General features: G+C 40.4%; 1 protein-coding gene across 6 annotated transcripts in view; it reads right to left on the bottom strand.

Annotated features, from left to right (window-relative positions):
* PPP2CA (protein phosphatase 2 catalytic subunit alpha) overlaps nt 1-14,959 on the bottom strand; it is a 145,621-nt gene that overhangs the window by 128,607 nt on the left and 2,055 nt on the right. The window contains exons 1-4 of one of the 6 annotated variants that reach the window (XM_061617112.1): nt 9,049-9,364; nt 7,295-7,476; nt 4,657-4,851; nt 2,336-2,514 (exon numbers count right to left, since the gene is read on the bottom strand). In XM_061617112.1, the coding sequence (XP_061473096.1) occupies nt 2,336-2,514; nt 4,657-4,851; nt 7,295-7,476; nt 9,049-9,196 (704 nt within the window). In that variant the 5' untranslated portion in view covers nt 9,197-9,364. Of the gene's footprint in view, nt 1-2,335; nt 2,515-4,656; nt 4,852-7,294; nt 7,477-8,416; nt 8,788-8,863; nt 8,983-9,048; nt 9,413-14,959 lie in introns of those variants that run through there. The other 5 variants (XM_061617102.1, XM_061617101.1, XM_061617105.1 and 2 more) reach the window with 5 other exon arrangements.

Raw genomic sequence — 14,959 nt, forward strand, 5'->3', positions numbered from 1 at the left:
CAAACTTGCACAGGATCCTATTTGTAACCTCCCGAATTAAAAAGCAGAGAAATTCTCTAACAGACAAAAACCCTTACGGTTTAAGAACGTACCTATAGCCAACAGATATTTCTATCAAACTTTAAATAGCAGGGAAATTGGGCAGTTATAGAGAATGCACCAGGGGAGCAGGAGATCTGACCTCCTCTCTGAGATATTGTACTGCCCTACAAGTTTGTCAAAAAGCAAACACAATTTGGGTTGGTCTTTCACAGTCCAATCCATTTCCTGTGTAGCTTGGAATAATTTGGTAACATATGCTCAGAGGCATATGGTGAGTGCTGGCAACACCTACAATCAGCCCAAATAACAGAAACAAGATGTGTGCTATGCTGATTTTGTTTTAGCAGGGTTGAAGCAACAATATTAAAACAATTGATATAGTTCATAGTCACTTTAAATATGTTTGATTTACTTTGCAATTTTAATGAAGTTTCCTATAGTAAATCATTCTCTTTTGCTTCTGCTTCTGTGAATATGTGAAGTACAGCAACACTTTGCAACACTAAAAAAGCTCCAAAAACAATTGTGGAATAATGGCACTGACTGTTCTGCAGAATAGTTTCCAATGGACAAGAGGAGTGTCTCAGTTTACAGAAGATAAAACAGTGGGAGGTGAAATGTAGGAAGATTCTAGGTGTGCTCTATGTTTTTAATTGACCATGCCCATCTTTTCTTGTGGAGTAGTTTAAGCAGGCTGAACACATGCATCTTGGGTAGGCCAAGATTGTTTTTTCCAACAGCTAGAGTCATTGCTTAAGTAGCAACATATTGTAATCAGTCTGATTTTACATCAAACTGCAGTTTCAGATTCAACTGTTAATACGCCCAAAATAGAAATAGAGCATGATCCAGTATGAAGCACAAAAGGCTGTCTTCACCATCATATGACACTGACCAATAAAAAGGCTTTGAAATCAATAAAAATAAATTTGACACAGATTTCTAGGATGAATAATGAGAGAAATATGATTTTCTAGGTTAGATTCTCTGTAGAAACAGTAGTAACACAGAATAGAAGCAAAGTAAGAACAACACCAACAAACATACAAAAATGTAATTCTCCATCTTTGGAGATGACAGGTATTGCCACCACTCACCATATGCTCAGAGGCACACGTTATCAAATTCTTCCAAGCTACACAGGAAGTGGATTGGACTGTGAAAGACCAACCCAAATGGTGTCTGCATTTTTACAAATTTGTAGGGCAGTACAATATCTCAAAGAGGAGGTCAGGTCTCTTGCTCTCCTGGTACATTCACTATGGCTGCCCAATTTCCCTGCCTTTTAAAGTTTGATAGAAATATCTGTTGGCTATAGGTACGTTCTTAAACCGCAAGGATTTTTGCCTTTTAGTGAATATAAATTTATATTTAAGAATTTTCTGGTAAGGCCAATATCAAAATCTCTTCCAGGTGTCACTCATTTTACCTGTCCACCTCAAGGGACTTACACAGATGGCCAGGGCTTAGTATTGTAGGACACTTGCCAATGCCCACACCACAGCAGAGGGTCTGACCCCCCAGAGCCCCCTGGCCCAATTCCTTCTCCTCGTCCTTGCTGCTACTACTACTTGCCCTCTCCAAGCTTATGAGCAGTGGCAACAGCAAGGAGAAGGAGCAGCAGCTTGCACTTGCCTTGCCCTCTTCCTCTGAGCAGTAATGCACATTGAATATAGAGAAGGAGGGCAAGCAAATGCTATGTGGTGATAGTGGCAAAGAGGTGGACCTACGCAGGACATCTTGCCCTTGTGCCCCCCAAAATCTGGAGCTGATACTGCAGTTGGCAGTAGGGAAACCCCTCTTCTGCATAAGTTGCTGGCCTAATTGTATCATGTCCTTTATGTGCAAGTATGTTCAACTGAAATCAATGAGACATGTAAACATAAAATTAGTTTAAGACTGAGGTGCAATTCTAAGGTAACACAACTACTCCCATGTCAAAACACAGCAAACAGCAGAAACCACTTAAGCAAGAGTCAATTGTATTTAAAGGTAAACTGTTTATCTATATCACTGAATTCAATGCAACATGTGCAGCTTTCCTTGAAAACTGTAGGATTACTTACAATGTTCTGAGAATTATTGAGACTGGGTATTTTATTAATCTCCTCCATCAAAAGAAGAGTTACTGTTTAAATGTGTGTCAGGGCGCCATCTAATGTCCCTCTGCTATGCCCCACAACATCCATGTTTATATACATTTGTTTTTTCAGTGCTTTAATGTGAATATCCTTTAAGTTCCAAATATAAGATATATGGCTGTCCAATGCAGACAGGATTAAAAAATACATACTTCCCATATGTAGTATCTTTTAATACCAGCTCTGGAGCTCTGTACCACCGCGTGGCCACGTAATCAGTATAAATATCACCAGGGGCTGCTAAGGTCCGAGCAAATCCAAAATCACAAAGTTTAGTAATTCCACTCTGTGAAACTAAAATATTCTCAGGTTTGATATCACGGTGAATGACCTGGTAAAAGAAGTAAAAAGTAGAATCCAGTTTTAAGAAGAGGTTTTTTTTAAAAAAAGGGAAATTAAATTACAACCAAAAACAATTAAGTAAAGCAATGAAGCTGACAGATGGGAAGAAGCTTCAAGAAAAAAACAGAACTCTGAGAATTTCAAGAAAATCATATTTCTGGTGATGGAAGAAGAAATCTGGATTTGCAGAAATGTGTGTCTGGAATAAAACTGAAGACTATGGGTGTATGTACACTATCAGTTTTAAACCAGTTTGTCCCATCTCCCCCTCCCCTCTAATCCAAGGAACCACGATTTGGTGAGAGTACTGAGAATTATCTATTAGAAATCCCTCCCTAACTCCCAGAACTATAATTTCTGGAATTCCTTGGTGAGAAGGAATTAAATTGCTTTGGCAGTTCAATCTTGCATATGTCTACTCAGAAGTAAGTCCCACTGAATTAAATGAAACTTACTGAAAGAAGATGATAGAATTGCAGCCAAAACATCAATGCTGAAGATATTTGCTATGCCATTATCACAGGCTTTTTACTGTGCATTGTTAGACTGTGTATGCATTACTGGCTTAAAATGCAGCTAGGTTGGTTTTTTCCCTCAATTTGGATCGAAGCAGGTTTTTGGGGGAAATATCAAAATACAGTATTTCATAAATGACAGGATAGATATGGACTGTGGCTCACGTCATGTGTACACAGCCTTAGTTCCTGCAGCTGGTAATGCAGTTGTATATTGCCATTTGCACTGAACAGAACTTGAGTGGGAAGTACATCCTGTGAGTGCACATCCAGCGGTAAATCAGTGTCACACCTGTTTCTAGAGATGTATGGGCATTATTTGATTTCTAATCTAGCATCCTCCTATAGCCTAATGATTTTTCTTTTTAAAAAATCATGTAATAGTTGTATATTTTCAGAATTACAAAGGTGTTTGAGAAGCCTTTTTTGCCATGTATTCCCAATTATGAAGACTATAATGCAGTGGTTCCCAACCTTTATGAGCATGGGACCCCCTTTATAAGCTGAAATTTTTTGGTGACCCCCTCCCCCCAGGGAGGCAGGCTGGCTGCCAGGAAGGAAGGGGGAAAGCAGCCTTTCTTTGCAGCCTTGCTTCTTTTTGCTTCACAAAAACCCCTCTCCTCTCATTCTCAGTAAAGGTGTTGCCAGTAGCGGCAGTGCAAGGAGACGGGAATCAGTGATAGTAATCCCCTCTTCTTCCTGGTAGATCCACCCTCAGCCTCCTTTGGCATCTGCCATGTATTTTATAGGCAGATGTCTGCCCTTAGTGCGCCTGACAGATGCTCTGGCGCTTCAACAAAAGGCCTCCCCTCTTGTTTGGAGCAAGGGGGAGGTGTCATCTGCAGCGGCAGTGGGGAGCAGACAGTGTAGAAGGAGTGAAGACTTTTTTAAAAAATTAATAAATAATTCATTTCTTTACTGTTCACGGCCCTCTCTGGATTAATTCGTGGGCCCCCTGGGGCCCTGGCCCCCAGGTTGGGAACCACTGCTATAACACTTTATCTATTAAATCTACAGTATTGTGCAATTATGCAGAGTATAAAATTAAAGCTAACATCCCCTCATTTTGAGAGGGCTATGACAGGAGATGGGAATAAGGAAGTAACAAGGATCAGCCTATAAATAAAACATATGTCAAATATGTGGGTTTTACATTCATAACCATATAAATGAGGTAAATTAGAGTTGCTACTTCTTTTCCTGATGGCTTTTATCAGGTATGTAACAGAAATACAACAGGTGTAGGTTTTCCTTGAGCTGCCATAATAGGAAAAGCAGTATCTGTTGAGTTTAACATCCTGCAATTGTTAAAGGCAAAGAAACATCTGTCAAGAAATGATGTGATAAGCTGATGCATGCAAATTTCTTTGATTGATTATACAATAAAAATATCCAGCATAATTAGTGCATAAATCAGCACCAATATGTCATACATAGTTTCTAGTGATAGCATACAGAATTGCATGATTACTAAATAGCAATTATTTAACACAGAATTAACTAGTGTATTTAATAGATGTAACACTAAAACCTTTAATAACCAGAAGAGGTATTCAGCTGCAAATACTTCTCTTTTGACATTTGATTTTTCTCCATGATTTCTGTAGGGTACTTACATTGTTGCTGTGGAGATAGTCGATTGCTCGAAGAATCTGATAGAGATACCGTTTAAGTCTTCTGCTGTCCAGTCCATGAGAGTAATGCTGTAGCTCATCTAAAATAGTATGGTCAATAAATTCAAACACTAAATGAATTTTCTTTTTCTGTCTAAAGACTTCAATCAGATTGACCAAGTTTTCATGACGAAATTGCTGTTGACAAAAGAGGAAATAAAGAAAACTGTTTTTCACTTTGCAATACTCTTTTTAAGAATGTTAACATAGCGATTTATCTACTTTTTTGCAATGAACCTAACACATTTTGAAGTGATTCGACAATATCACCACTATGTGTATTAGGATAATACAATATTTTATAAACTATATGTTATAATTTATAAAGGAGAGATTAATAAAACTATGAAGGAGAGATTAAGAAAAATAGTTTTAACTTCATTTGAGTAAAAAAGTAGATGTGCATCCATCCTTTTTCTAGTTTGCTAGTGCATGTGAAAAGGCCACTTTATCTTCCTCATGCTCTCTATTTAAGACATATCTGCAATGTCCATCTCATTGCTGCTGAAATTGTAAGCACACTTACTTGGATGCAATATCCTCTGAAATCAGTACAATTTACACTCATGAAAATGTATTTAGGATCAATATGCCAGATACTGAAAAGGGACCTTATCTCTTTTTGTCCTATATGTTGGCAGATGCTGTATGTTGATGACTTACACCTAACTTTGTGGGTTCTTCTGGATCCATTGCTGTCGCTTGAGGCACAGGTGGCCTCAGTAGCATGGAGTACCTCCCATCAGCTTAGGATGGTGGACAGGGATGATGGACAGGGATAACCTGTCTACAGTAATCTATGCTCTGGTAACCTCAAGGTTAGATGACTGTAATATGCTTTTCATGGGGCTGCCTTTGAAAATGGTTCAGAAGCTTCAAGTAGTGCAGAATGCAGCTGCCCAATTGTTGACAGGTTCAAGGCAAACAGATCATATAACAACAATTCTGTTCCAGTCACACTGGCTAGCTGTACACTTCTGAACCCAATTCAAAGTGCTGGTTTTGACTATAAAGCTCTTTACATCTCAGGAACCCAATATATTCTGGAATGCCTCTCCTGATATGAACCTTCCCGGACCCTTAGATCTTCTTCTGAAGACCTTCTCCAGGTCCCCACTCTGAGAAAACCTTGGAGGATAGTGACAAGGCAGAGGGTCTTTTCAGTTATGGCTCCCCATCTGTGCAATACACTCCCCAGTGGGGTCCGCCCGGCGCCTTCATTGACATATTTTCAGTGCCAGGTAAAGACTTATATTCCCCCCCCAGTCATTTGATAGACTAGAATGATGTTGTTTGTATTAGTGTGCTCAGCTGTCAAAACTTTCTGTGGCTGTATGTGGATGGTAGGTGTTTTATGGCATGACACTTTTTTTTGTTTTTAATAACGTTGTAAGTCACGTGGAGACCTTCAGGTAACACGCAACTAATACATCTAAATAATAATAATAATAATAACTTGTACAATAATCTCATGTAATGAGATTTGTTTATTTTAAAACATTTGTATACTACCCTTCATTCAATAGATTCCAGGGCAATGAACAACAATCATAAATAATGAATTCTTTGTATCATAAAACAATAAAACCATAACGGTGAAAATAATATGATGCAGTAGGTAAAACAGCAGGCTAAGGCATCATACAATTCCTAGGAAAAGAGAAATCTCCTAACGTGGCACAAAGATATACTTTGCCAGACTCCAACTCTCATCAGCCCTGTCCAGCATAGCCAATCATCAGGGATGACTGGAACTGCAGTCCAACAATATCTAGAGGATTACAGGTTCCCATCACACACAGACCTGGGAGTAAAGCCACATTACATCTGAGTAGATATAGTATGTAAAGGGTGATGTCATTAAGCATGTCTTTTTTCATATTGGGGCAATGTTTCCCAGTGAATGTGACTTTTGAGTGCACGGACGCAAATGTTTGAAATATGTGGCTAATATAAAATAATTATATTAATATTGTTAACTATATAATTAACATATTGTTTACTTCATTTAAGGCCTATTAAATATTCTACCAATGTGTTTTAATCCCTTTACATGAGACAAAATACTTTAACTGGTAGTAATACAAAATAATTCCACAATGGGTCTTACTTTTAACAAAAAGAAAATGAACAGCACCAATGTTTGCCTACATATATGACACTTAAAAACACAAGGTTCTATGTATTTTCCACATTAACACACAAAGTCTAAGATTCCTAATCTGGATGTCAGAAAATCTGTTATCACTTCTGAAAAAGCAAGTTTTCAGTCTTCATCATTGTGGAAGAAATCTTGGAAGAAACTCTTATTGGAACACTTAGCAGAAAATACTACTGAATTCATTGAAATATATGTTTACCTGAAACCAGGATGTCAGTCAATTTATTTATTTTAATAAATTATCTTCTGTAATTTTAAAAGAATTTCAGCAAAATAAATCTTACACACACACCACTCCTTTTCTTATTTTGGTATGTATTCAATAGGTTATAATTAAAAGACATATGTAATGTTAATGAATATGTTATCTTTAGTGATATCAGGGTATTGGTTTTCAAAATGACAACAAAAGAAACAAACCTTTAGGAACTTTATCTCTCTCATTGCAATTTTGTTGACAGATTTTTCTGGCTTCTCATAAAATATCTTAATGGCAACTATATGTCCTGTTTCCTTGTGTTTACATTTCATTACTGTTCCATAACTTCCCTCTCCCACTTTTCCAAGGATCTCATACATCTCCATACTCAAGTCTGAAATCTCTTCGGGGAAGAAGAAAAAAGTTATTTTAAAGTACTGACACTTTTTGTTGTTTCTTAACTGAATTTCACAAATAAATTTAAGAAGGAGCTATTCCCTCCAAGAGAGAACTTTTTCAACCACTCAGTTTTATACCTAGCAAACAATGTAGCTGTTAAAGACAGTAAGTCCCACTAAAAGAAATTAAGAGCTGTGAATATAAAGTCATTCTGTTATTTTTTTCCCATGCAATTCCTCACTGCTACGATGAAATCTTTATTTATTTCAACAAGACTTGGCTGATTACATCTCTAGGTAAGTAACTAGGAATGGACTGCACCAGTATCTGCAAAGTACATTTGATACCCTGGTTTGGATCGTCTCTGCATTATTGTTTGTAACTAGGGTGAAGTATGTATAACTGAAATAATCACATATTCTTCCTCTATCTATGCATGCCTCCCTTTTCCTGTTGGGTCTTTTACACTGTTAGATTGGGATTGGGACCTGTCACACCTGTTATCTGTAAAGTATCATGTCACGGATGGCACTATAGAAATAATTAATAAATAAATGCCCTGGACTTTTCTTACACTTGTTGCTACTACTGGTGTTCCCATTCCACAACCCTTTGCAAATAGTTTTGATCAGAGCAGTACAATATAACTGAAGTGGCTTATTTCCTGGCTTCATACTGTGAAAAAGATATCATCCTCAATTCATTGTTTGATTTGAGACATCGCACCACACACAGGCTCAATACCACAATTCATTTCTGAAAGACTTCACTGCAAAGTATATGGAAAATGCAGATGCACAAAAGAGCTGCTTGGAGGTGGGGAAGCAGGGTAGATGTCACTTTTCCCCACCCATCCCAAAAGAGATAGCATCAGGTCACGATGGGGTTGGCGCCTGAATCGTTTGGGTCTGTTATCCCAGTCCATTTATGTTCTGCCGACTTACACGCGTGATGACAGTTCAGGTGTCCCTCTTCTTCTCTTCCACCCCCCTCCACACGGATCAGGCACGTGGAGCATCACCCTGTCTGTTTTTGACGGAAACCTTAACAGTCTCTGAAGAAACGCTTTGGCCCACATCTGGGACACTGGCGCTGAAATGTTCAGGCTCAACCTCTGCCGTGTCACTTCTGTGGGCCCCCTTCTGTGGGCTTGGATGCACCACCTCACTTTAAATCTCTGCTTTGGAGTCAGTGGCATGTATGCATTTGTTTTACTACTGACTTGTGTAAGCCGCTCCAGAAGCCTTTTTGGCCAAAGAGCAATAAATACTGAGACAATTTTTTTTTTTAAAAAAAATCCTTTTCCTTTTTTTGTTTTTGTTTACTTCTGTCGGTCTGTGCAGGAGTGGGGTCGCGAGGAGTCCCAAGCTGAAGCTGGCTATTCTTCCTACCGTGCTGCTGTCCTTTAGCCACCCGCTATCCCCGGCTTTTTCTGAGGCTCCACAATCACACCGCCCTGCTGCTTCCCTTCTTTCTCGCGTCATGCATCACATCACTGCCCCCGGGGCCATCCTGGTTCCCGGACGCACCAAACCAGCCGCCAACACCTCCTCCCCCGCCCCCTCATCAAAGGTACCTCTGCTCTGACCTGCTCCCGGGAACTCCCCATGTTGACTCTTCCCAGGCCTAGCCAAGCAAACCGGCCCTGTTACCATGACGACCGTCGGCAATATCAACAGCCGGTCTGCTACGTCAGGAGGGGCGGTGCTTTTTTTTAACCTCATCACGTTCTGTTGATTCCGAGCCGGGAAGGACGGCGAGGGTTGGGTCTTGGAAACGGGTGGTGACGTTGGCTTTCAGGCAAAAACGGTGAACAAGGATCCAGTTAGGTCCTGTTGCTTAACAAAATTTCGGCGGACAACCATTTCACTTCACAAGACGTCCGACCTCTGTTGGTTGTGGGGTTGTCTTGTAAAATGTCGGCTGCCCTAGATTTCCCCCACCCCCCCCACTCAGCTTTGCTCTTACGTTGTATACTGTACTCAGCTTACAATGTGTTCTTACGTGGGTTTCCCCAGCGCAGAGGTTTCTGGGCAGTGCAATCCAAAGGCTGCAATCCTACATGCACTTACTAGAGGATAAGCCATACTGAATGCAGTGGGCCTTTTTCTCAATCAATATGCTCTGTTAGTTTCCTTTAGATGATGGAACAGTGTCATTGTGTGATAATCCACTTTATGTACAAATACACGAGTGTTACGTGGTGATAAACAGGTATCCTTACAAGGCAGCAGATCGCACAGAAAGCATCCTGCATCCCAAGTTTCAGGTAGAATCTCAGATTGCCTATACATCCTCCAAACTGCCAACTACTCTCTCTGGCATACAAAACTAACTGCCCTCCACTGAGCCGATGGGGATGTCACCTCCCCCAAGTCTGATGGGAATCTCATTCCAAAGGCTTCCAACCATTAGGAAACGATTCTGTAAAAGTTCTACCCAATACTCTGCCTACAAAGGAATGGCTGGCCAACATCCATAGAAATTTATTACTCACCACTGGATATTTTTCCTTCTCATCCACAGCATCCTGACTTTCACATGTGCCATTTTAATTATGACAGTATGTGAACATGTTTGAAAATGCAGTGGAAAGTTATGTCTAATAGGAAACCACCATCCACCACCTGTATACTGGAAAGGTCAATGAGAACTAAAATATACACAAATATGTACATACAATAGACACAAACCAATGGTCTATTCACAGATTTAGATTTACACCCCTCCACGACAAAGGAATTTTTCAAAACAGAATAAAATTTTTAAAATAAAGTAAATGAACACAGTGCCTTTGTCATCAATAGTTCTAGCTAGCCATTTATGTGCATCCTTGTGTATCTTTTACATTCTATGATTTATTCCTACATAATTAAATACTATAGTTTTAGGACAAACCAATAATCCTTGATTGGTGATGGGTCTGTGTTTGGCCAGCCTGATTTCAGAAAGTGTATCAGAAAAGTGAATCAGAAAGCGTATCTCCATTCTCAAAACCAGTGCCATGATTTTATTTATTTAGATGCACTTTATGCAGGAACATTGGTCTAGACAAAGTATTAGGGTTCAGAATTGTTCCTTTCACAGAGATTGGGAGGAATCATTGCTCATTATGGATGGCATAGTTCATGCAACACAATGTATAAAGCCAAAATGGTATTTCTTTTTCACTTATATTTCTGAGCTGCCAATTGAGCTTTCAAGGGGTTTCATGATTGCTGGCATAGAAGGATTAAATATTTTTACTCTTGGTTTATTTAGTAAAATCCTGGCAGGGTTTTCCAGTTGCTAACTGCTACAAAGAGAAATGTGACTGTTCAAAACTTTGCCTCCTAATACCAAATGTATGGGTCTGCTGGTGATATGGTTGTTATTCAGTGACGATGGAATATGATGACATTGCACATGCTCAGAAATGGTTTGTTATTACTTTTTGTATTCCAGTGCTGAGCCGTGGATCAATCTGACTCCTCAGAAATATTCCTTGTTGCATTTTGGGCTCCAAATTACCCTCCTCAAAAATCACCTCTCATTTACCCATTGTATATATAAAGCCTGTTTGCCTGGTCTCTCTTCATTTTTAATGTGCTGCACCCTCCAGTCCTCTCTAGAAGGTGTGTCTTCACCCAAAGAACCAATGCGACTAACAGATGTGGGGAAAATATGTGTGTCTGAGCGCAGAGAGTTGTACTACTTCCTCTACTTCTGCCACTAATGACATAAGGGTTGCTAAAAAAGAATTTGAGGAGCACATTGCTAAGAACATAAAAACCAACAACAAAAAATTCTATAAATACATTCAAAGCAGGAGACCATCTAGGAAGACAATTGGACCCTTGGATGATAAGGGAGTCAAAGGTGTACTAAAGAACGATAAGGAGATTGCAGAGAAGCTAAATGAATTCTTTGCATCTGTCTTCACAGTGGAAGATATAGGGCAGATCCCTGAACCTGAACTAACATTTGCAGGAAGGGATTCTGAGGAACTGAGACAAATAGTGGTAACGAGAGAGGAAGTTCTAAGCTTAATGGACAATATAAAAACTGACAAATCACCGGGCCCGGATGGCATCCACCCGAGAGTTCTCAAAGAACTCAAATGTGAAATTGCTGATCTGCTAACTAAAATATGTAACTTGTCCCTCGGGTCCTCCTCCGTGCCTGAGGACTGGAAAGTGGCAAATGTAACGCCAATCTTCAAAAAGGGATCCAGAGGGGATCCCGGAAATTACAGGCCAGTTAGCTTAACTTCTGTCCCTGGAAAACTGGTAGAAAGTATTATTAAAGCTAGATTAACTAAGCACATAGAAGAACAAGCCTTGGCTTCTGCAAGGGAAAGTCCTGTCTCAGTAACCTATTAGAATTCTTTGAGAGTGTCAACAAGCATATAGATAGAGGTGATCCAGTGGACATAGTGTACTTAGACTTTCAAAAAGCGTTTGACAAGGTACCTCACCAAAGGCTTCTGAGGAAGCTTAGCAGTCATGGAATAAGAGGAGAGGTCCTCTTGTGGATAAGAAATTGGTTAAGAAGCAGAAAACAGAGAGTAGGAATAAACGGACAGTTCTCCCAATGGAGGGCTGTAGAAAGTGGAGTCCCTCAAGGATCGGTATTGGGACCTGTACTTTTCAACTTGTTCATTAATGACCTAGAATTAGGAGTGAGCAGTGAAGTGGCCAAGTTTGCTGATGACACTAAATTGTTCAGGGTTGTTAAAACAAAAAGGGATTGCGAAGAGCTCCAAAAAGACCTCTCCAAACTGAGTGAATGGGCAGAAAAATGGCAAATGCAATTCAATATAAACAAGTGTAAAATTATGCATATTGGAGCAAAAAATCTTAATTTCATATATACGCTGATGGGGTCTGAACTGGCGGTGACCGACCAGGAGACAGACCTCGGGGTTGTAGTGGACAGCACGATGAAAATGTCGACCCAGTGTGCGGCAGCTGTGAAAAAGGCAAATTCCATGCTAGGGATAATTAGGAAAGGTATTGAAAATAAAACAGCCGATATCATAATGCCATTGTATAAATCTATGGTGCGGCCGCATTTGGAATACTGTGTACAGTTCTGGTCGCCTCATCTCAAAAAGGATATTATAGAGTTGGAAAAGGTTCAGAAGAGGGCAACCAGAATGATCAAGGGGATGGAGCGACTCCCTTACGAGGAAAGGTTGCAGCATTTGGGGCTTTTTAGTTTAGAGAAAATGCGGGTCAGAGGAGACATGATAGAAGTGTATAAAATTATGCATGGCATTGAGAAAGTGGATAGAGAAAAGTTCTTCTCCCTCTCTCATAATACTAGAACTCGTGGACATTCAAAGAAGCTGAATGTTGGAAGATTCAGGACAGACAAAAGGAAGTACTTCTTTACTCAGCGCATAGTTAAACTATGGAATTTGCTCCCACAAGATGCAGTAATGGCCACCAGCTTGGACGGCTTTAAAAGAAGATTAGACAAATTCATGGAGGACAGGGCTATCAATGGCTACTAGCCATGATGGCTGTGCTCTGCCACCCTAGTCAGAGGCAGCATGCTTCTGAAAACCAGTTAACGGAAGCCTCAGGAGGGGAGAGTGTTCTTGCACTCAGGTCCTGCTTGCGGGCTTCCCCCAGGCACCTGGTTGGCCACTGTGAGAACAGGATGCTGGACTAGATGGGCCACTGGCCTGATCCAGCAGGCTCTTCTTATGTTCTTATGTTCTTATGACACTGATGCTGCCAGCGCCACCAGAAGTGGTGGAAGAGGGAGACCCTTTCCACAACAGGCTACCACCACAGAACAAACAAGGGCCAGTTTGGCCTCCCTTCTCGCTCACCTCATAGCAGCCATTGAGCATTTCAGAGCTCTTCCCCACATTTACTCACACACACACAGGGGCATTTTCACGGTTGGCAAGAATTCTACATCAGCTGTAAGATTGCTGCTACTGCTATCAAAGAACACAGCTGAGCCATGAGGGGTGGGAGGAGGCCTGCTGGCACAGTTCAGGAGGAACACTTTCCCAATATGCAGTAATACCCACTGTCTGCTTCAACAGGAATCCTGTCACTTTATCATGGATATATGCCTTCCAAATTGTGATCTATGATTAGAATAATGGATAGCAAATCAAAAAGATTCATTCTATAGTTCTAGTTTTGCAACTAATCTATTCTAAGTGACCTTCATTTCTTTCCTTCCTACCCGTTGCCCGTCAGGTAAGAGTTCAATCATAGCTTTGTTATTACAGACCATGGCCTAGTTCACACATCACTTTAACCATAGTTTAATGTGAACAAGCGGCATGCTAGCTTACAAGGCCCAGAAGATTCCCTGGCACTCCTCCCCCACTCCTTGTGCTGCTGTACTGCAGTCAGAACAAGCAGTCTGACTTGTCATGACACCAAACCCCAGGCTCATGTTTTGTTTCTTCCAAACAAGCCATGAGTAACCAAGGTTTGTTCTTGGCTTACTGCTTGTGATTTGCTTGGGAAAAACAAACCATGAATCCAAGTTTGGATGATACCAAACGCTGGCTTGTTTCATCCGCAAACACTGGCTTGTTTCATCCACAGTGCAGCAGAAGCGGGTGGGGTGGGGGAAAGCACCCCAGGAAGTTTGAGCAGCATGCACCAGTATCCTGCTTGTTCACATTAAACTATAGTGCAGGAATAATCAACGTGGTGCTCCCCAGATGTGGCACTATAAATCCCACCAGGTCAACAGCAAGCCCAATGATCTTCAATTATGGGAGTTGTAGTCCACCAACATCTGGAGGTCATGTTGGCTACCCTTGCTTTAGTTCATTTTAAACAAGGGTTTCATGTAACATGTGAACTGGGCCAGTGAATACTGGAAAATGTTTCATTGCCTGCATGGGAAACAGCTTTTCAGTTGTATAGCGGTACTTTGTCAATGTATTTCTGACTCCATATGAGATTATTCTACACTAGCCCCCAGTTCCTGCATACAAATTTATTTCATATACCTTGGGACTTCACAACTCTATTATTTCCCATCTATGCAAGAGCCAAGTAACTCCCTGGGTTGCATCTCCAATTTCATGGACATTGTTTCTGACAACAATCATAAAGCTTTTATTGTACACCCCAAAATCCACTTAAGGAGGTATAATTGCGTTTAGGATTGATTTTCCCCATTGTTAGAAGAGCTAAATTTTAACTGGTGCCACTTCTTTACCATCTACCTAGCTCCTACATCTTTTCTCCAGCACTCTTCCCTCCCCCACCTGCCTGCCCGCCTTCCGATCCAAAACACACTGTTTTTCTTGCAGCAACAGTTTAGCTCCAGCCTGAGTTAACTGGACTTTCAGCATGGGCTATGTGATTCAGTTCCAAATATTGTGTTTTGGACAGAGATGTGGGATTCCAATATTGTAATAACATCATCTTCATAGCCCATTTTGTTCACATCATTAACTGGAAAATCAATGCCTGCAAATCTTATACATGTCTGCTCAGAAGTAAGACTAATTGGTTTCA

Source organism: Rhineura floridana, chromosome 3 (genome assembly GCF_030035675.1).
Source record: "Rhineura floridana isolate rRhiFlo1 chromosome 3, rRhiFlo1.hap2, whole genome shotgun sequence".
Lineage (NCBI taxonomy): Eukaryota > Metazoa > Chordata > Lepidosauria > Squamata > Rhineuridae > Rhineura > Rhineura floridana.